The following is a 22,995-nucleotide window of genomic DNA, read 5'->3' on the forward strand; positions in this document are numbered from 1 at the left end:
CATTTATATATTGGAGCACTTGAAATTGTTTTTGGTGTTTTCCCCCTTTCTTCATAGATGGAAGAAACACCCTCTGAATCGGAGAAACTTTACTCATTTTATGATCTGGAGTCAAGTAAGTGATTCTCTATCAGCATCTTAAAAGTTCTGTCATTTATTTGCTGAGCTGCCTTTTTTTTTTTTTTAAGCTTTGTTTTTCTGTCTCTTTATTATGTGAGGCAGCAAACCTTTTCATGCTTTTATATAGACACATTAGCTTTTTTAGTTTATTCCAGGGTAGCTTTGGCCCTAGAGGAGTTTGTGAGGTGCCATAGAGGTGTCCAGGTTAGGCAGCGAGGGGAGTATAACCCTTTGTCCAGCTGACAGAATAAATTTTACTTCTGTTTTTCTCTCCTCTTTCCCTTCTTCCCACTCTTGGTTTCTTTTTTTTTTTTTAAAGATTTATTGATTGATTGATTGCTGTGTTGGGTCTTCGTTTCTGTGCTAGGGCTTTCTCTAGTTGCGGCAAGCGGGGGCCACTCTTCATTGCGGTGCGCGGGCCTCTCACTATCGTGGCCTCTCTTGTTGCGGAGCACAGGCTCCAGACGCGCAGGCTCAGTAGTTTGGCTCACGGGCCTAGTTGCTCCGCGGCATGTGGGATCTTCCCAGGCCAGGGCTCGAACGCGTGTCCCCTGCATTAGCAGGCAGATTCTCAACCACTGCGCCACCAGGGAAGCCCTCTTGGTTTCTTTTTGATGTTAGGGAACAGTAATGTGAATGGGGGCTCCAGGGAACATTTAGATAATAAGGAAAGTAGAAAGTACCGATCACTTAGGCTCTCTGACAGCGCTGAGCGTTGTTCTTCTCCTGAACTACCACGGCGGTGGACAACCTCCTTAACACTGAGAGGCCTTGCAAATCTGAGTGTTAAGTGAACGTAGGGTTTCTGTTTCTTTCTACTGGCACAGATCACAGATCCTCTTCATTGAAACTGTAAATGACTTTTAAGTCAAAAGTAGCAAGAGCTCATGGAGTAAATGTGCTACACAGTTTAATATTTCTGGATGGAGACAAATAAAATCATCTAGTACAGATTTATGGTTATGGAATCCTAAGTGCCAATGATAATAAATTATTATTTAAGGAATCATTGGGTTAATTTGTTCTGTTGAACAAGTAATTTAAAGAAAATATGTAGACCTGACATGAGCAACAGAGTTACGCTGTAGTTTCATCTTGATCTATCTTTTCAAGTTTTAATAGGGAACTAGTCATTTTTTTCTTCTTATATTACTGCTAGGTAAATAACATCTCTTGCAGTGAGTTTTACTATGAACATTAGCCCTGCTAAGTAGCAGTGTCATACACGCTGCCTTAAGTGAAGTGCTCTCAAACGTTATTAATTGAACTGTGCACTCTTAGTCTTCACACCCCTTTGTGGTGTAAATGAAACTGAGTTTTTAAAGGGGTGATATTGGCTTTGGAACTTTCTCCTTCTGTTTGGGTTGAAGCAGTATCATATCTTGTTTATTCAACCTGAAAAGAACTTGAAAATGAGATTTCTTTGGTTGATTCATGTTTTTTTCTTGAGGTACTTTCTACTTGACCAATTTCACCAATTTGAGCTTAATTTAACTGAACTTTTCAGTTCTTGCTTTCTGTTTTTTTTGTCTTTGAGATGATACTGTTTATCAGTTAGTTATGACCTGGTTGTAAATTGTTTCATGGAAAAGTCTACTTAAATTCACTAACTAAATAAGCATTTATGGTGGTTTGAACATGTGTGCAGGAGGATGTAGAAAATCTACTAACACACATCATTACTGATTTTGGTTTTAATGTTTTTTCATCTGTGTGTGTATTTATTTTGTTTTGCTAGGTGTTTGATCTTATTTTGTAGATAACGTTTAGCAGAATTTGATTGATAACGTATGATAATGATTTGTAGTTGTCAAAAAATAAAAAGATGCATTTGATCTCTGTCAGAATGTAATCTAGGGTAGGAAATATCTGCCTTAACAGCTACCATTGAATACCTGAAAATTATCCATTGAAAGTTCACTGTGTGATTGTACTATTTATTTTCTCTTTAAAAAAGATATTAACAAACTGACTGAAGATAAGAAAGAGGGCCTCAGGCAACTTGCATTGACATTTCAACATTTCATGAGAGAGGAAATACAGGATGCTTCTCAGCTGCCACCTTCCTTTGACATTTTTGAAGCCTTTGCAAAAGTAAGTGTTAACTTTGGTATCTTTGCTAATGCCATAAGTCAACCCTTTACTCCTTATTTCGTTGTTGATCCGTGAAAATACAGGACATTTCATGCCTTTATCAGTCCCCTGCTTTACTGAGTAGAGAATGGGAGAATGTATTGCTTATATTGAAAAGAGTATTATTTTTTCTGCTTTATCAGTATTCTTACTAATGGCCCAAGTATGTTCATTGTCAGCTGTCAAAGCACACCCTCAAAAGAGTGTGCTTTCTTTTCTCAAAAGAAAGTAATATATTCCATTATTTTTTATGAATGGATTTAAGTTTGCCATTGAGTCCATTTAGTTTTGTGGTGGTTGTTTCAGCAATGGAAACTTCCTTGAAGTGAAAGAAATTATTGGAATCCATTTCTTGATTAAGTGAATTTTAAATAATATGAAAATATAACCATTTCTGATTTTAAAATAATTGCCCAAATTGCCAAAACATTTGTTTAAATGTTTTAAGTCACGAAAATCTTAGATTAGGGATAGAAAATAGGTATAATTTAATATTTCATTGTGGTCTCTTGGTAATGGGTACCTGAGTGCTCTTTTTGGAACTGATTCTGAGGGTTTGTTTGGGCCCAGAGAGAAAGAATGCACTGATTGATTCTTTTTCTTTTTCTTTTTTAATTTATTTATTCATTTATTTATTTTTGGCTGTGTTGGGTCTTTGTTGCTGTGCGCGGCTTTCTCTAGTTGCAGCGAGCGGGGGTTACTCTTTGTTGTGGTGCGCGGGCTTCTCATTGCAGTGGCTTCTCTTGTTGCGGAGCACGGGCTCTAGGTGTGTGGGCTTCAGTAGTTGTGGCACATGGGCTCAGTAGTTGTGGCTCACGGGCTCTAGAGCACCGGCTCAGTAGTTGCGGCACACAGGCTTAGTTGCTCTGCAGCATGTGGGATCTTCCCAGACCAGGGCTCAAACCCATGTCCCCTGCATTGGCAGGCGGATTCTTAACCAGTGCTCCACCAGGGAAGTCCCTGATTGATTCTTGATATCTACCCTGGGATAGGGACAAAAGAGCCAGTATATCCTTTGTTATTATCATGTATTTGCCATCCTTACTTTCTCATATTATGTGTTTGGATTTGTTTAAATACTGATCATATTTTTAATAATAAGTAAAATTTTACATTTGAGGGTGATTTTGTCAATTTTACAATTTATATTCACACATCCAATGATATATTTATCTTGTGAATATTTTTAAAGTATGTTTTATAATCTGCTTATTTTCTAAGAATTTAAATGTGATTAGTGTGATTGCTACAGATTTATTCTTGTTTTTCCCAAATGCAGTTTTATTCTTTAGGGTATGCTCTTACGATTTTCTGATATCATCTTAGCATTACATTCTGGTTTGTCTATTAGTTAAAATTGATTTCAAAATGTAAGTGTTGTTTATAATGCATCTGAGAAGTTTCTCATGTTTATTTCATATGCTTCTGAAAATTACAACCTATAGTAACGCTGTGTATACAGTGCACACAAGCTCTTTTGATGTTACATGCTATACAACGTAACACCTACTGAAAGATAAAAATATACCTTATGATGACTGTAACTTCATTTCTAGTGTTTCCTATTGTTGAAAAATGTTCAAGTGCTAATTACTGGAGTTATTAGTGTTCATAATAACTATTTAAAAATACTTTCATTGCTTAGTGTAAATTGTAAATTACTATCTTATTTCTCTTGTTTCTTTTAAAATAATTTTAATCTCATGTATCTTACAATGAACTTTTCTCTGTGCTGTGTAGAGGGAAATTCTGTCATTATGATTAAGCAGACAAAATTTTAATAATGTGCTTTCCTTCTCCCCACATACTTATATTTGTTATTGCTACAAAAGTAAAACATATACATTTTTGTAGTGTATGGGGGAATTGGACTCAGAGCTGTTATTTCTGCCTTAAAATATAGGTTAATAATCAGAGGAAAGCAGCATTAACCCATGGCTCCTGTACTTCCTTATAAAAGTTTTGTTTATATTTTATAGATTGTAGTTATTTTTCTGCTTATACATTTGTCCTTAAAAGAGAAAACTCTCCTCCTTCTCCCCTCCTCCTCCCCTACCTCTCCCTGTCCTTCATTTTTTTAAAAGAATAGAATAGTCTTAAATTAAGCTAATCAGTGTCCTGCAAAGCTTAGGGATGAGCCCCTGAGCTTATAACTTTGCAAGTGTGTGATGACGCAGATCATGACAAATACGTTGCAAGTGGGTGGAGAATGCTGGACAGGGAATTTTATCCCTATCTACTGCCCCCGCCCCATCTTACTGGCATAGAATTAATCAAAGAGAAGAAATGGGCACTTCAGAGAGTGCTGCTTTCTTTTGCTGCTCCTACACGTGCAGACTGTCAGTAGTGGTTCTATGCTGACCTGCCTTTCTCACCTTAAGGAACTAACTTTATAATTCACGCTTCAAAGAAAGCTGGCTTTACCTGGCCTCAAAAAGAAAAGCCTGTTTTATGTTTTGCTTTTCCTCCCACTCATTTATGTTCATTCAGGTTCTGTGCAGGTATTAGACATGCGAAGCTTGTGTTTTGGCTCCTCTAATTGTCATTTAAGACGAGGAATTCTGAGAGCTTTTCCATATTTGTTTTTATCTTATTTTTTTTTGAATCTTTGATTATGGACTTTTCCAAACACACACAAAAGTAGAGAGACAATTCTAATGAACCCTCCTCATGTTTCCGTCACTTGGTTTCAATAATTTTCAAACTTGTTTTATATCTGATAGATTTCACACAGATGTTCTTTTCCTTTATTTGGATTTCCAAGCATTCCTTACAATTACTCTTTTGCTATCAGGCCTCTTGGCCTCCTGAGAGAGGTGTCTGTTAGTGAATTCACTGATCAAATTATGCAAGTTTTGTTTTGTTTTGTTTTTCTTTTTGTTTGCAGCACTCTTGTCCAGGGTTATCAAAATACATGGTTAATTCTAACTCTGAAAATTATCTACCAAGGCAAAGAATCTCAGCAAGTCAAAAGTTTTACTTGGGGATATGCATATATTTATCAAACTTGTACTGCCTGGGAAGGAAAGGGGTTGGTGGAGGATGAAAAGTTTCTTAATCCTGAGAGCAAATTTCTTCTCTGCTGAGCTGATAGCTTTTTCTCGTAGAAGACCGTGATTAATTCCTCAAAAGTTAGCAATTTATATTTTGAATACTCTGGGGTTTTCTGTTGAAAAATAGTGTATATTTCCTGTTGGACTAGGTTCTTAGTGCCTCTTGTGCTTCTGTTGCTCAGGACTTGGTTTTGCTTGGGAAATGTCCCCCCGTCCCACTTCACTACTCCGAACACATTATTGTGCAGTCTGTTTTCTAGTTATATTTCCAAGTGTTCCTTTTTCCTCCACTTCCTTATTACCAGTATTAGCCTCCCACTCCCATCCCCACATTCACACACACACACACACACACACACACACACACACACACACACAGAGCAACTGGCAATTGAGATTTAGAGATAGTAGTTTGCTGTATAAAATATCCTGTTGACTTCTGAACTTATTGCCTGGTTGTAAAAATTAAGTAGGAAGGAGAAATTTTTCTAGGGAAGGATATCAAGGAGGACTTCACATAGGAAGCAGAAATTAATGGCATGAATTTCAGAAGAGAAGATGGTGTTGGGAAACAATTATAGAGAATGGTCTAGAAATACTTGCGGGGAGCGAGGGGGTACTGACTCCTCTAACCCCCGGGTAAGAAAAATATATTGACTTCCTATGGAGAAGATTTGAAAAGGCAGTTGTAACCAGTGGAATATATGTTTCAGTTATATTTAGTGATTACAAAAAGAGTTTGAATGAAAGCGTGATGCTTAAAATGTTTGTTTTGCTTTAGGTAGTAAGAGAAAATTAGCGAGGGTAGTAGTACCTCTAGAATTTCTGTAGCTGGGGAGCTGCAGAGTGATGATCTGGTTGGATGGAAATGTGGGAGTGATTTGCTTGAAGCTTTATTTGCATAAGTTTTTTTTTTTTTTAACTTAGATTGTATGTTACTTGGGGGTGTGGCTGAATGGAAATAAAAGCATAAGGGTATGAGGAAAGTGGTGGTTCGCCACTGACAATAATGAAGGTGGCCAAAGGGTGGGAGATGTACTGGGGATACTTGTTAGTGAGCACAGTGGAGACGTGTGACTATTTGTATATTCATCAAAAATAGAGGCCAGGCTCATCTCTGCGGGCTCTTTTTCAGATTGTTTAGAAAAGGGAAGATGTATTTTTCCATCTCCACAGGCCCCTTCTCCTTCCCACTCCCCAACTTTTTTCCTTCCACTTCTATTTTGAAATAAGATTTCTGGTTAGATTTCAAAATGGATTTATCTTGGCAAGACAACTCCTATGGTTCAATCTGTTGATAGAGTTTGAAACATTTGCTACAAATATAGAGAATGTATATACAAATAATGATGACTATAAACTTTAAAAGGTGAGAAAATTACAGTTAGAGGGCAAATTTAAATGGGAGGTTGAATAGTAGTATGATGGCTAAGTTGCTTTTTCAGACAAGTAAGTGAAATTCTCTCAACCTCAATTTCCTCTTCTGTAAATGGGAATAATAATAATAATATTTACAGATTAAAGTGAGGGTTAACTCTAAAGTACTTAGAGTGTCTGACACGTTATTAATTTCTACTACTGCTGTGCCTATTTCCCATATTTATTTGTATTCTAGTATAAAACTTCAGTGTTGTATGTCCCCCTGTGTTGTCATGTAGCCAAGAGTGTAATCTGCAACTGATTGTAAACCAGAGTCTCAGGTGGTTGCTTACAGTTGTGCCCAGTGCTGGTATCCCATGCCCGTGCTGAGAATTACCTATCTTGTTGAGAAGAAAATTTTGCAGGCAGAAAATAGCACCTTTCCCTTAGTAACTGGCTTGGTTTCAGCCCATAGCTATTGGGAAAGAAATCATTTACTATGTCCTACATTCATCGCAACTCCATGATTTCAGAGTAGTTTCTTGGGATTTCATGTAGGAAATATAAAAGCAAGCTTACTATGGTGAATGAAATGTTTCTCACACATGAATCTTAAAAGGATGAAATTAAATTAAAGAGTTTTGTTAGTTGTCATGTCATAGTTCACTGAAATGACATGGGATAGCTCTATTCCATCCCCCCAAACATACACTGGTAATTATTGGTAATGGTTATTCTAAATTTAATGTCAGTAGGCTTAGTTCTGAGCTTATTTTCTATGCATAGAGTATATTTTTTAGCGATCACTGTGCAGAGTTCTAGAACAATATACTTATTTTTTTTTCTGGACTTAAAACTTCTTTCCTAAAAATGCATTTGGTAGACTGATTAGAATGTGATAAGCTCTGAACAAAAAAAAAAATAGAAAATGGACTAGTTGCATAAAATGTTTCAAAACCGACATTAAATTGGAAGCAACAAGAATAAAAGTGACCTTCCTGACCACGAAACAGATATCATTGTTAGTGCTGCCAGACTTCTGCAAAGTACTTTTTAACTCGATAATATTATATAACTGCAACAAAATTTTTTGATTAGAAATTTCACATCTGTTTGAGAAGATGTTCCCTCTTTTTTTCTTTTAAACAAAATAATTTTCCTGGTACAATGTTATTTTTGTTATTTAGGGCACATCTGCGACCTCCAGAGCTTGCCTTCTGAACTCTAATTTTTAATGCTCTTAGGGGGAGCTGGTTTTGCAATGTACACTGTGGTTGTATAGATTTGAAAGTGAGAATTTTAGGTGCTTTTTGTGCTATGATACTTAAAGTTTACATTCAGTTTCATTCTGAGTAAATTCTTTTTCACTGGGGGAGAATTTTTGTTTATTGGAGAAACAGTGGAGAGTGGGTTAAAACGAGAATCTGCTAATTCATAGGATGAAAATAAATAGTAATTTAATATTTTTGATTGAGATATGTTAGAAATAAGACACAAATGATAATATATTTAAGATTATACTTGCATTTGCCTGGTACGTGCCATTAGAGTGTTAATAAATAGTCTTTGTGATATTCTGCCATAGCCTCATAATTTTAGTAAAGTATATAAGTCATCATGGAGGAAAAAATTACTAAATAAACCCTTACTGGGTCTTTTTACTTGCCAAAGAATGGTGTACCTCCGTAAAAGGCAAGAACAAATTTGTTTATGATATATTCAGTTTTTTAATCTTAAATTTTTTGTTTAGTTAGCCCTCTCATTCTGGATGTACTGGTGCTTTATTACTTCAGTGTTGCTGTTAGGCTAATTTGTGGGACAGATATTACCACTACTGTTTTGAAAGGTCAGGAGTGTGTATGTTTGCCACTTGGAGGTTTCAAGTTCATGTAGGACCAAATTTTAGAGCCTTTTTGTTGATCAGCTTAGTTGAATTTCACAACCGTAGCATGCTATAAAGTAGTAAAGAAAGCAATCTTTTGAATTAGTAAAGTGATGAATTATCTAATTACAAAGCTTATATGAAATGACAGTATGATAACTTTGGCTGCATTACTAAATGATCCCAGTGACTGATCAGATGTGCCTGGATTCCATTAAGGAAAAATATGCCATTAAATATTTAATACTAAAAGCGAGGAGACACACCAGGATTACTAACCTCCAATCACAGGGGTACATGTGTCTCTACATTTGGAGGTAGTTGCTAGTTGAGACATCTCTCTCGTCTGCTCACAACAGTTGCTAGAAGACTTCATTATTGGGATTATACTTTTCTTCTGGTTTTAAGTAAAGCAGGCAAACAGCCAACATTCTTAACTGCATGCACACCCTGGCATTCTAATTATGAAAAGCTGATGCATTTATGATGTATTTATTTATTTTTTACAATAGATTGAATCTCTGAGTAGATTCAAGGGACAGTTATTCTCAGAAATGTTCTTCCAAGTAAAGTGACATTTGTAGGACACTTGAGATTTCAAAACAAAACATGTATTTTTAATGATGATATTTATCTATTATGTTCTTCATTATTAACCATTCAGTTACTATTTCTCTTCCTTTATGTGCAAATAACCTATGATGAGTTGGTGTCTGTTATCATAGTTAAGGACCAGATGCCAAGTAACTTCTGAAGTTCAGAAGGATAATTAGTAAATTCTTTTTTTTTTTTTTTAACAAATTAATTTTTTTTTGTTTTTGTTTTTTTAGAGAGTATTAGTCATTTTTTTTTAAAAATTTTTATTTATTTATTTATGGCTGTGTTGGGTCTTCGTTTCTGTGCGAAGGGCTCTCTCCAGTTGTGGCAAGCGGGGGCCGCTCTTCATCGCAGTGCATGGACCTCTCACTGTCGCGGCCTCTCTTGTTGCGGAGCACAGGCTCCAGACGCGCAGGCTCAGTAATTGTGGCTCACGGGCCCAGTTGCTCCACGGCATGTGGGATCTTCCCAGACCAGGGCTTGAACCCGTGTCCCCTGCATTGGCAGGCAGACTCTCAACCACTGCGCCACCAGGGAAGCCCCGATAATTAGTAAATTCTTAATCAGCGTTTTTACTTACATGTATGTTGGTCAAGGTTGATTATGTACATAAGGCTAATGCTTTGATTAAAACTATTAATGGATAAACGTGTTGGCCAAGCCTTGTTGCCTTATTTACTTGAGTGTATAACTTGCCATTAATTCATATAGAGGTAACATTTTTAAAATGACAGTATGTCATTATGAAATGGTAGAGGTTACTTTCATTGCTTTGGCCTTCCCTTTAGTGACAAAAACCTTTTTTAGAGTACTATGTCTCCCTACTAGAGTATGACTTTCTTAGAGCTAGGAATTACATTTTATTTATTTTGAATCCCCTAGAAATCTTCATTGTATACAGTAGGTGTTTAATTGTTGACTTAGTTAAATAATGCATGAAAACTGTACCTTTTCTGTTTTATGGTGTATTCTTTGTTAAATATATTTTAAAATTATTACATTACTGTAAATATACAACACTAGGTAAAAAGGAATCTTTATTATGGTAAAATTCAAGAAGTTCAGTTGATAGCTCAGAATCACAGACGCTGTTATTATCATAAATTCTTCAGGGAATAATGAATCATTATATTAATTATTCCAGAGTTCAGCAAACCTTTTCTGTAAAAGCCCACATATTTTACACTTTGTAAGCCAAGAAGCAAAAAGGAATTATTACTGGCGATTTGTAATGCACGCTGAGAGGGTTACTTATGGTCTCCATGGCAACTCCTTAACTCTTCCATTATAGTTGAAAGCATCCATGGATAATATATAAGTGAACGGGCGTGGGTGTCTTCCAATAAAACTTTGTTTACAGACACAGAACATTGATTTTCATATATTTTTTACTTGTACCCAAATATTCCTCTTTTTATTTTCCCCCAACCTTTTAAAAATGTAAGAAAACATTCTGAGCTTGCAGGCTGTGCAAAAACAGGTGGTGGATCAGATTTGGTCCATGGGCCATTGCTTGCCAACCCTTAAATTATTTTTTGTAAGCCAGAAGATTTTTTTTTTGTACACAGTAGGAGACAGCACGTCTTATCAAAAACTTCTCTAATTAAAAAAAAAGATAGGAAATATTTTATCTGTTACCTTCTAACAAGCCACTGGTTCTACAGTTTTACATTGCCAATGACACTTGTAAGCATAGTATGTATACAATAATTGTTTTTTGAATATATTATTTTTTATCCTCAAAAATTTGATTCAATAAATTTAAAATGTTTTAATTCAGTAATATAGTAGAAGAGATGTAGTATTTCACTAAGGATTAGGAAGAAATAAAATTCTTAAATAGAAAAAATGCGTACTTTACTAATGTCTTACATACTTAAACTATCATTCTTAGTCTTTTGTTTTTGTTCTTTTTAACTACAGATGTTATAGTTTGTTCATTTGCCTTGAAAAGAAATGTAAATACACATTTTTCTTTTTTTAAAAAAATCTATTTGTTTAATTTATTTATTTTTGGCTGCGTTGGGTCTTTGTTGCTGCGCGCAGGCTTTCTCTAGTTGCGGCGAGCGAGGGCTACAATTCGTTGTGGTGCGTGGGCTTCTCATTGTGGTGGCTTCTCTTGTTGTGGAGCACTGGCTCTAGGCACGCGGGCTTCAGTAGTTGTGGCTCGCGGACTCTAGAGCGCAGGCTCAGTGGCTGTAGCGCATGGGCTTAGTTGCTCCACAGCATGTGGGATCTTCCTGGACCAGGGATCGAACCCGTGTCCCCTGCATTGGCAGGTGGATTCTTAACCCCTGTGCCACCAGGGAAGACCCAAGACACATTTTCCTAGTAGAATTATTTTGGCTGTGTAACTCGGATTCAGAAATTTTTTGTTTGAGTCTTCAGATCTTTTGCTTAGATAACGGATATTGCCTTCAGATTTTACTTTGTGATTTGACTATTTCTGTTATGAATGAGAAGGACCTCTCATGGGAGGAAAAAAAAGGTTTTAGGGGTATAACACTAATAGTAATGAAAAATTGTGATAAACTACTCTGTTAAATTTTACTATTTTTAGAAACAGAGTGATAGTTTTGATGGCAGAAATCAGACATGCTATATGATGAAGAAAACAAGGTGGTATATTATAAAGGTAAGCAGGTAAGTTTGGGGATGGCTTCTCTAAGTCAGATGAAAAAAATGTGGCCTGATCAAGAGAGAAAATAGCCCAACTACTATCTGAAAGGGTCAATTTTCATTAAATTTTTCTTCAGTACCTAGTGTTACGTATTTAAAGAGACGTACTTAGATAAATGTTCTTTGTAAAGTATGATGAAGGAAGGACAGAAAGTCCTGTCATATTGGGCAAGCTGACTATAGCTCAGTATCTGGAAGAGCTTTGTCATTAGAGTGGTCCAAGGATGTATCAGGCTGCCCTGGCATAGCTTGGAGCTTCCTGTCCCTGGAAGTGTTTCACTCCAGATTAGAAACACATGTCAGGATGAGTTATCTCCATGAATAAGGTAGGGCTTGATGATATGTAAAGTGCTCTGTGTTTGCCGTATTCATGGTGCCTAATGGAAGGATGTAGTATATCTTTCCCCATCCTCTCTATCCAAGTCCAGCTTATTTCTTTGATGAAATCCACCTGACTAGGATTGATCCTTCCTTGTTGTAAAATCAGTAGCCACTGGTATTTTCTATGCCAATCATTTGACAATGGTGAATATTCTCTCTTTTTATTAGCTATATATCTTCATTTTCTACATTCCCAGTTAGATTGTAAACTTTGTGAGAATAGGAGTCGTTACCCAATTCCTTCCTTAAGCATAGTACAACCGTACAATTTTAGGCCTGAAAAGATCACAGAAACTATCCAGTTCCGTAGTCTCCCCACTTCCTTCCCTCTCCCTCTTTCCATGATGCATCAGTTGTGGCTCAGAGAAGGTTAATAAAATAGTCACCCAATGACAGGATGGATGCTAAAATTTAGGTCTTTTGAGCTCAAACGCTCTTTCTCCTAGTTGATGCCTAAGTGCTCAAGAATTAGTTTCTAAGTTGAAGTAAAAATGTGATAGAGCAAACAGAACTTAACGTTACAAACAACTTTTCAACAATATCTATTCCTTATATATTTTTTCTAGCTTTATTGAGATGTAATTGACATATAACATTGTATAAGTTTAATATGTGCAATGTGTTGATTTGATACACTTAGATATTGCAGAATGATTCTGACTGTAGGGTTAGGTAACACCTCCATCATGTCACATAATTACCAAATTTTTTTTTGTGTGTGGTGAGAACATTTAAGATCTACTCATGTAGCAATTTTTAAATATGATACAGTATTATCGGCTATAATCACCATGCTATCCAGTAGATTCCCAGAATTTATTCATCTTATAGCCGGAAGTATGTACCCTTTGTCCATCTCCCCATTTCCTGGCACCACCCCTCTCTATTCCTTATATTGAAGGTTATCAGTATAAAGCCAGAAAATTAAGAATAAGTTACACCGTAGGATTACTCTTAACAGCATTGGAAACTAGATTAGATTGTCTCTATAATGATGAGTTTCAGTCTCAGGGACTCTGTATGGCTATGTTTAAATGATGGTGACTTTCCAAACCATCTGGATACATTCCCTTCAGATAACTCTGTTATAAACAGAACTGCTGTATTACATACTTGACAGCACGTGGATTTGTTTTGTCTTTTTTTTTTTTTTTTAAAGAAATTCACGTTCTTTTATTTATTTATTTATTTATTTTTGGCTGTGTTGGGTCTTCGTTTCTGTGCGAGGGCTTTCTCTAGGTGTGGCAAGCAGGGGCCACTCTTCATCGCGGTGCGCGGGCCTCTCACCATCGCGGCCTCTCTTGTTGCGGAGCACAGGCTCCAGACGCGCAGGCTCAGTAATTGTGGCTCACGGGCCCAGTTGCTCCGTGGCATGTGGGATCTTCCCAGACCAGGGCTCGACCCCGTGTCCCCTGCATTGGCAGGCAGATTCTCAACCACTGCGCCACCAGGGAAGCCCGTGGATTTGTTTTGTATTCCTCATTTTTTTGTCCCATATTTACCAGGAAGCCAGTGGGTATTTAGACACTGGTCTTTGTCTTACATTAACCGATCAAGGGATTATTGAGAGATTTATAACAAGCTGCCTAGTGCTGCACTCACCCAATTTTACTTTTTATTTTAATTTTTTTTACTCTACAAAATACTTTAACAAATATAATCACATTTATTACTTACAGCAACCTTCTGAGTTATTGTTATTATTCCTTTTGCAGATGATGGAATGCTTAAGGTTACATTGTTTTTAAATAAAGGAACCAGAGCTTTAACCTGACTATCATGATTTTAGATTTTCTCCATCCCACCATACTGCATTCTGTGTTATGTTAGTTTTGTGTTAAAGCTCTAATTATGAACTATTTTAAGCCTTAGGAGCAAAACCAGAGTGAAAGAAATGGAAATATGTATGATAAGATTTCTATCACTAATACTAAAGCACTACTATAGGCAAAGCTTTAAATTAGTTAGGAATCCTTCTGTTCTCATACAGGTGGTGCATCATGTCTTACACGTCTCTGCTTCATATATTCAAATCTAAAAAGGGGGCTGGCAGGGCGGGTCGGGGGAGGGTGGGTTTTTCATATCAAATATTTCTGAGCTGATGCTGCCACAACTCTGTGAAAATAAAGCTGATTGAAATGGAATTTGCATGGAGTTAAGCTAACTTTTGAAATCTAGATTCCACAACCTTGAAGTACTGAATATTAAAACATTAATTATTCAAGAGCCTTCAGCTTGGTTCTATCTTGTTTTCAAGCCGTTACTGGATGTGTTTTTTTCCTTGTAATTATATAAATGTTTGCATTTATGGATTAAACCATTTTATAATGCAAAAGAGTATATATGCAATAAAGAATAAAATCCTCTTTGGCTTCTTTGGCACCTGTTTTTTTCTGTTATGGGTATTTATTTGCCCTTAAAATTTATACCTGACATTAATAACATAGGCAAATAATTTAGAAATACTGTTTTTGAACAAATACTTGTCAAGTAAAAGCATTGAAACTATGTGTGACCAAATTTGGCAATTGTGGGAGCTATTTCAAGTTTTAATTAACATTTTGTTTTTGTTTTGATGCTATAGGAAAAGATTTATCAAGGCACTATTTATGCAAAGCTCTTTCATCAGGATCAGTTGAATTAGGAACAGGATTAAAAATACACTTTACAGCACTTTCTTTCCTACTCTCCTCCCCCATCATGGGTGGCAGTATTTCATTGAAGTAACAGGGCCAACTCAGCATCTGAAGAGGCCCATGTGACTTGCTGGTTGATGTCCTGGGCCCTGTTTCATCCTTTTTTTTCCCTAATATTTATTTATTTATTTGGCTGCCCTGGGTCTTTGTTGCGGCATGTGTGATCTTTTAGTTGTGGCACGCGTGGTCTTTTAGTTGTGGCATGTGGAATTTGGTTTCCTGACCAGGGATCGAACCCAGGCCCCCTGCATTGGGAGCACGGAGTCTTAGCCACTGGACCACCAGGGAAGTCCCCCTGTTTCATCCTTCACAGCCGTTCATGGGCTCTTGGTGTTTCAAGTTTAGAGCGAAAGTTGGTAAGGTATGTTGTTTTGGTGCCTCAGAAGTCTTTTGTAATAGCAGGTGACTGTGGGTTTTCTTGTTTTCCATTTGTCCAAGAGTCTATAGAGCAGTACCCACTTAAACCTCAAGTATGCAGATCTTAAGGTGTGATATTGTCCAAATTTTAGAAATCTTTTAATTGCCTTCTGTGGCATGACCTGCCGCTGATTCTCCTTCTACGTCTCATACCATTTTTTAAAAAAAATTATCGTTCACTAGTTCTCTTTTTACCTGTTGAATGACAAGCATTCCACTGCCATGGCCTGACTTGCTGAGCCTTGCCATTTCCTCTGAGATCCAATCCCATATTTTCTACTTAATAAAAATCTTCATTTGCATGATCTGTTTTAACTTCAGATTCATCCAATACTTAAACTCTTGTCTTATCCTCAGTAGGATGTGCTGCTTCTCCATCTTTTCTATCTTTTTCCTTAGCATGGCAGTCTCCTGAGTCAGCCACACCAGAAGCGTCAGGGAGGCCTCTGAATATTCCCTCTCTCTTGCCTTCTATACGCCCTGCTTATGCTGCTTTTGAAATATCTCTTAACTCTGTTCTTTTCGTTGTATATATTTTTTGCCTCTGGCCTAGTTAAGTCTTTTTATCTTGCCTACTTGGCTCTAACTAATCTTTTTGCCTCTCTTTCCCTGGATCTCAACCCATTTTTAATACCGCCTTCAGAAATATATATATATATATATAAATTTTTTTAAAATTAATTTATTTATTTTGGCTGCTTTGGTTCTTCGTTGCTGTGTGTGGCTTTCTCTAGTTGCAGTGAGTGGGAGCTACTCTTTGTTGCGGTGAGCGGGCTTCTCATTGTGGTGGCTTCTCTTGTTGCAGAGCATGGCCTCTAGGCACACGGGCTTCAGTAGTTGTGGTTCGTGGGCTCTAGAGCACAGGCTCAGTAGTTGTGGCGCACGGGCTTAGTTGCTCCACGGCATGTGGGATCTTCCCAGACCAGGGCTCGAACCCGTGTCCCCTGCATTGGCAGGTGGATTCTTAACCACTGCGCCACCAGGGAAGCCCTAGAAATATATTTTTAAAATACCAATCTGATCGTTTGTATCCCCTGCTTTAAATGTTGATTTCCTACTGCCTGTTGAATAAAATCAAGGTTTTAAAATATAGCATTTGAGGACTCTGCAGACCTCATCCCATGCTGCTTTCCTGGAACTGGATGACTGCTTGGATAGACTGTAACTTGAGGGGTGTAACCATTTTCTTAGCACCTTGCCTAGTAACCAGCAAGTTGCAGGGATTCAATCAATGCATGCTTTCGCTCTTTTACATTGTTGCATTGTCACCTGCATTTTGCTTTTCCGCCTTCACGTTATTGCACTGTCAGTGTGTTTCTTCACACTTCCAAAGCTTGATGATATCTGAAGCATTGTTGCTATGACAGTAGCAAACAAAGGTAGGCAGGGCAAGTAAGTCCTCTGGATACGGAATTATTTTTGACAGGCTAAGGTATTTTTGAGCCAATTTGTAAAGCTGCCCCTGTATATGAGAATACACAAGGAGAGGTTGTCAAAGCCAGTGTGACAAATCAGCAAAGCCTGGTTATGGCTGCTGCTGTGTGTGTGTGTGTGTGTGTGTGTGTGTGTGTGTGTAAATGTGTAAGCAAGGAGGTGGAAATCATTGTGTTCCTTTGGATCCTAAGGTAGTGTGCTTCTATCTCGAAGTCATTCTGACTTGATAGAGGAAATTTAGCTTTGAATACTAATTATCAGCAGTAGTTGAGTGGGCTTCTGCTTTGTCAACACTGCTGGGTTTGATAATTAGAGAATTACAGGGATGTGATCAGATTTTGGAATTCCATTCCTGGAAGATATCTATGTGTTTGCTCATGGTTGTCAGGCGGGCTTCTAGCTTTTCTTTAGAGCAATTGCTAAACATAAGTTTTCTGTGCTGAAAATATTTTCCTCATATCAGTGATGTTTGGATGATCTTTGTCACTTCTTACCTCCTCAGAGTCACTAAAGAGAAGCTTGCAAAGTCCTTTGCATTTTGTAGAAGCAAGGCATTATGCTCTATAGTTATAGTTAGAACTCTTTCAGCTTATTAGAGTAGAAGGGTATTTTCTACATGGCAAGGAGTGTTTAGACTTAGATGATCTTGGTATTTAAAAGTTCTTTTGAAAACAACTTCATGTTTTCAATTACAAAATAATACAGTGGCTCAGAGAGTGTGATAATTCACATATATAGTGATAGTTATCAGCATTTCTTGGGTAGGATTCAGAGTACTCTAAACTCTTGCCATTTATCATTTCCCCTAACAGTCAAGATTCCTTTCCTAATTCCAACCTTTGCATGTACAGCTCTTTCCATTCTTCCTGGCAAATTCCTTTTCATTCTTCAAGATTCACTTCAAATGCCCCCTTTTCTAGGAAGTCTTTCTCAACTTCCTTGGACATGGCCCATTATGACAGGAATGAGAAAGTTGAAGTATAAAATATAAGTGGATTAAAAAAATAAGAGCAGTCATGTCTATCATTTTATCCCTCCAGCCAGGAGGGATTAAACAATATATATATGTATAATATATTTTTTGGCCACGCTGTGCAGCTTGTGGGATCTTAGTTCCCCCACCAGGGATCAAACCCAGGCCATGGCAGTGAAAGTACGGAGTCCTAACCACTGGACTGCCAGGGAATTCCGAACCTTAAATAATTTTGAACAATTAAAAATACTTACTGATTTTAGAAATAACTTCGATGTTCTATTATATTAATATAGAATGAATGCTTTAAAATTTTTTAGTGTAATTAAGCTTCTAAAATGTTAGGCAAGGAAGTAATTTTATGTTTTTGTAGATGAATGCCAGTTTGGGTGCTTTTTTTGATGTTGTTTTTAGAATGTTGACGTTGCAGTCCTTTCCATCTTTATTTTCAGTGTCAGCAGAATCCCAAGTATAAGAAAATGTGATTAATTCTTTCACATTGAAGTCATTTAATCGTTCTTTGCCTAACAGCTGCTTTTTATTCAGTACATTGAACATAAAATTCTAGAGTGCCTTTGTGCAATCATAAATTTTAAATGTGAACCATTCTTCCTCTGAAGTATCATATGCTATTGTTGTTTTGATTTGTCAGTTTGGTAGGCTGTTTTGCTAGAGACTGCTATTGTAGTTGGTTAGGAGGGCATTCTTCTGGGACTAACCCCTTTCCCCAGCTTTGTATGTCACTGTGGTATTTAGTGTTATGTACTGACAATAATGAAGTGGGGAAAAATTGGTTTGACTTGTCATTCCTAAGCTCCTTTTATTTCTAGAAAATATTGGAGAAGTGGAGAGGTAGGGTCAAAACAAAGCCGTGGGATTCTTACTTGAATATTTTGGGTCGGAAAGAGCCAGCTTAGTAAATTTCAGCTCCACAAATGTATACTGTCTCTGTGGAAAAAGAAGGGTAATTAACACTTAGTTTCTGACTTGTCTGGTAGGAGACATAAAAGAAATATATAAATAACTTGAATATAATTATATTGAAAGTTCCTTGAAAGCAGGACTATGCCTTAATCTTCTTTTTAAAACATTTTACATGCCAAACTCCATACGTTGTAGTTGCTCAGAATATTCTGCAGACTAAACTAACGGTAGTAGTCCTGAGATGGAGATCAGGTGTGGGGGGATCATTTGATTCAGGCCTTTAATGAAAGGTGTTGCAGGTGGAAGAGTCAGTGCTGACTTCCTAGAATTTAGCAGCTGCTGTTCCATATAGGTCAGTGCAGACCCCAGAACTGTGAACTAGACTGCTGTGGCTCTGGATGCCAGAGGAGGAAGCAATCCAAGGAGATTTTTGCTTCGGGTTTAAGTTTAATGAATCTGACTATTTTTGGTTAGGAGCAGTTGCTTTAACATTTTCCTTGAAACTTATACCTGAGGCTGTTCCAGTGAGTCTCACTTCCTCTAGGTGAGCCCTCCATGTGCCACTTGCCACTTGCTCTTCCTGATCCTGGTGGAATCCCCTTATTCATGACAGGCACGTTCTCAAGTGGGAAATTTGGCTGTAGACTTTTGTTTATTTTGCTTTTTGTTTTTCAAAATAAACTGAGAAGCATCTTTTAAAAGATGTGAAGAGAAAGAGTAACCTAGGTGTCCCAGGAGCCTTGATGATCTCAGGTTGTTTGGTATCCATGAGAGAAAACAGTTTCCAGAAGGAGATGGCCAATGTATATGGAAGTGCAGAGATGTTAAGGGGGGATAAATTCAGCGTTCAGTTTAGCAATTAGAAATTCACTGGTGGGACTTCCCTCATGGTGCAGTGGTTAAGAATCCGCCTGCCAATGCAGGGCACACAGGTTCGAGCCCTGGTCCAGGAAGATCCCACATGCCGGGGAGCAACTAAGCCCGTGCGCCACAACTACTGAGCCTGTGCTCTAGAGCCCACGTGCCACAACTACTGAAGCCTGTGCTCCCTAGAGCCTGCGAGCCATGACTACTGAGCCCACGTGCTGCAACTACTGAAGCCCGCACGCTCTAGGGCCTGCGTTCCGCAATTATTGAGCCTGCATGCTGCAACTACTAAAGCCTGCGCGCCTAGAGCTCGTGCTCTGCAACAAGAGAAGCCACCACAACGAGAAGTCTGCACACCGCAGCGAAGAGTAGCCCCCGCTCGCCGCAACTGGAGAAAGCCCACGCGCAGCAATGAAGACCCAACACAGCCAAAAAGAAAATTAAAAAAAATAAATAAATAAGAAAATTAAAAAGAGTAAAAGAAAAAATCCATCGGTCTGTCTTAGATTTGAATGGATCTTTAAAAAAAAAAGAAATTCACTGGTGCTATCTTTATATTTTATGCGGACTCAAAGGGTGAAGGCTTTTGTTTTTTTACTTCGGAATAGTAGTTGAGTGATTAGGCCTTTGGTATTTTTACCAAAATGAAAAGTTGTTTCTCAGGATGTATTGCTCCTAATGAAAAACTGAGTTATTCTTTCTCATTCTTAGAAGAAAATCCCTCGCCTCCCCTATATTTGAACTCAGGATTACTTCTAGCTAAATTGGTATGTTAGTTCATTGGCCTGAAAATCAGCCAGTATGTTTTAAAGTATTTCATGAAGAGCTACAAGAGTCATGGTGATTTAGGATTTTACAAACTTTGGTGACTGTGTTATGTTCTATAATGAAAGTATCCGGGATGAAGAAGGAAGTCAAAATGGTCTTATCTAAGCAGTCATTTGCTTTAGTCAGTCCTTTGTAAAGCATTGTTTTACAGTATTAACCCTAAAGGTGGTGCACAAATTTAATTTGGGGATTACTTATACCTTACTAAATTGGAAGTGTAGGTTTATCTTTATGTATATGTGTGATCTCTTATTGTACTAAGGCACTAACTAAAGTGATTATCCATTAAAAAGCCGTGTCCATTGAAAAGCCATGATGGTAGCGGCTCCATCATGCTGTTAAAGTAGTCACTTGCTGGCAGGTGTGTTGGAGATGTAAACCAAATTGTTCTATTTTGAATAGGGAGCTGCTTGAATGGCCATAAATGTTCATATTTGTATGTAGAAAATATAGTTTTTTTTATGAGTGTTAAGACAATAAAGTTTTTGAAAAAAATATTTTGAAGGAAAATAATGGCATAGGTAAAGTAAAGCTTGAAGGTATATTCTCTTGCATGTTTTCAACGCAACGCAGAAATACATTTTGTGGTGCCATTGAGAAGGTTCCCAGAATCAGTGGTGTGAATACCTGGCTTACTTACCAAGTCTAGCTCTTTACAAGCTTGAAGGGAATGAGAACTTTAGTAACATGGTTTGTTATGGTTGAATGCTGCCATTAGGTATCAGGAGCATATTAAAGAGGAGGGTTGGGCTGTTAAATATCATACTCACTTGTTAAGACAAGATAAAAGCTGAAAAATCATAGGACAAACTAACCTTGTATACGTATTAAAGAAAGAGGCCTTAAAGTATTTTTGGTTCCTTCATATTAGATTTTCTTTCTTCTTCTTCTTCTTCTTTTTTTTTTTTTTTGATGTGGACCATTTTTAAAGTCTTTATTGAATTTGTTACAATATTGCTTCTGTTTTATGTTTTGGTCTTTTGGCCGCAAGGCATATGGGACCTTAGCTCCCCAACCAGGGATAGAACCTGCACCCCTGCATTGGAAGTCGAAGTCTTAACCACTGGACTGCCAAGGAAGTTCGTAGATTTTCCAATTAAAAATTCTGTGGTAGTTAATAAAAGTCAAACTTCAGTTAGAATTTTCCTTCAATACATATGACTATGGAAGCTTATATGTTAATTTCAAATTATTTTTTCAGATGGTTTTATTTCCTTTATCATCCTTCTTTAATATTCATTTCTTAACATCTGTATGAGAAAGTAGCCCTTACATGCATATTATAAAATGGAGGCAGTCTGACTCGACCATTAAAATTTTTTTCTAATGTAATAAAGCTGTGAAATTACCATGACCCCTAGTATTTTATGTTAAAAGGGCGATTTGTGTTACATTGGAGATAACAAGGAAGCTCTTATGCTGAGGCTTGTGCTGAAATGAGGTTTTCTATAATTCTATGAAATTGTTGTTTGAGTTTAACTTTTTTCTTGAGGCAATTTTGTATCTTATAAGATTTTAGAAACGAATGTGAAATGGAATCTTTAATCATTGTTTCAGTAAATGAAGTCTGTGCTCCTCAAAATGTGAGCTCTGAACCCTTTGGGACTCAGCAATTTTTGTGAGATTTACGACACTTCTCATAAAAGCTTGAAGCAACCTCAGGAAAAGTGAATTATAATGTTAGGAATAGATATACATTTGTAAAATTATCCTTGTTTCTTACTCCAAATAATTGTATCAGAGTTCATTCCACACCACATCTTATGTGCGTATTGTAGAGATTCAGTGGTTCTGGGTTGAGCTGCAGCAAGGCTGTGCTCAGTGATGGAGCTCAGGAATATAATAATTTTCAACCAAGATGAAAGTTTCATGTCTCATTAAGTAAACAATTAAGTCACAACCCACAGAGATTTATCAGTGGACTATTCCTGTATTATTTCAGATATAAACTTATTAATTTGTACCCAAGGGCTCAAAAGCAACAGAGGCATTGACAGAACATTAAGTTCCATCTTGATGTCACAGGTCTCTACAGTGATCTTGCTGTAAAATAGTAGTATTTTCAAGATAATTATGACTGTGACTAACTATGAATGCTGGAGATGAAGAGAATATTCCCACTTCCAGCAGCATCGGTGGGTGGGTGGGTGGCCTTTAGGCTTTGGGCTGTGATTCACTTCATTTTGAGGGTGAAGGAAAAAATCTTTATGATACTTTTTTCCTCACTGATTTTTTCTGCTTATGTGTTCATTGAAGTCTTTTTTTTAAATCACATTCTCAGTTTTCTGTTGCTTGTCATTTACTAATATTCAGAGCAATGTGTGATTTTATGGCATGTATGCACATTACAGGGGTATTTTTTCAAATTCATTATTTTTCTGTATGCTTTGAGCTAGTTTCTTTTTTTAACTGAAATATATTTCTACATGTACTATGGTTACCTCCATAGGAATTTTTTCAAATTTATTTTGCTTTGTACAGATTTTTACTACTGTATTTCTTTTGTATATGTGGCCTATAGGAATTCATTCAAATGTATTTTATATTATGTCCTGTTTTGTTAGTTGCTAGTTTCATCTGAAATATAGTACCATTATTTAATACTATATGTGTGATATAGGATTTTATTTACCAGTAGGATTATTATGCTTT

The 22,995-nt window shown here is 37.1% G+C and overlaps 1 protein-coding gene and 1 long non-coding RNA gene across 3 annotated transcripts in view; one reads left to right on the forward strand and one right to left on the reverse strand.

The window, feature by feature from the left end:
- Window positions 1-22,995, forward strand: part of SMYD3 (SET and MYND domain containing 3) — a 711,581-nt gene that overhangs the window by 196,721 nt on the left and 491,865 nt on the right. For both annotated transcript variants that reach the window (XM_082470901.1, XM_082470902.1), the window contains exons 4-5: window positions 58-115; window positions 2,078-2,214. In XM_082470901.1, the coding sequence (XP_082327027.1) occupies window positions 58-115; window positions 2,078-2,214 (195 nt within the window). The remainder of the gene's footprint in view (window positions 1-57; window positions 116-2,077; window positions 2,215-22,995) is intronic.
- Window positions 1-22,995, reverse strand: part of LOC309665180 — a 160,950-nt gene that overhangs the window by 129,911 nt on the left and 8,044 nt on the right. The window contains exon 2 of the long non-coding RNA XR_014266267.1: window positions 13,372-18,672. This is a non-coding gene — a long non-coding RNA (uncharacterized lncRNA). The remainder of the gene's footprint in view (window positions 1-13,371; window positions 18,673-22,995) is intronic.

Source organism: Balaenoptera physalus (assembly GCF_965194825.1).
Source record: "Balaenoptera physalus genome assembly, chromosome: 1".
Taxonomy (NCBI): domain Eukaryota; kingdom Metazoa; phylum Chordata; class Mammalia; order Artiodactyla; family Balaenopteridae; genus Balaenoptera; species Balaenoptera physalus.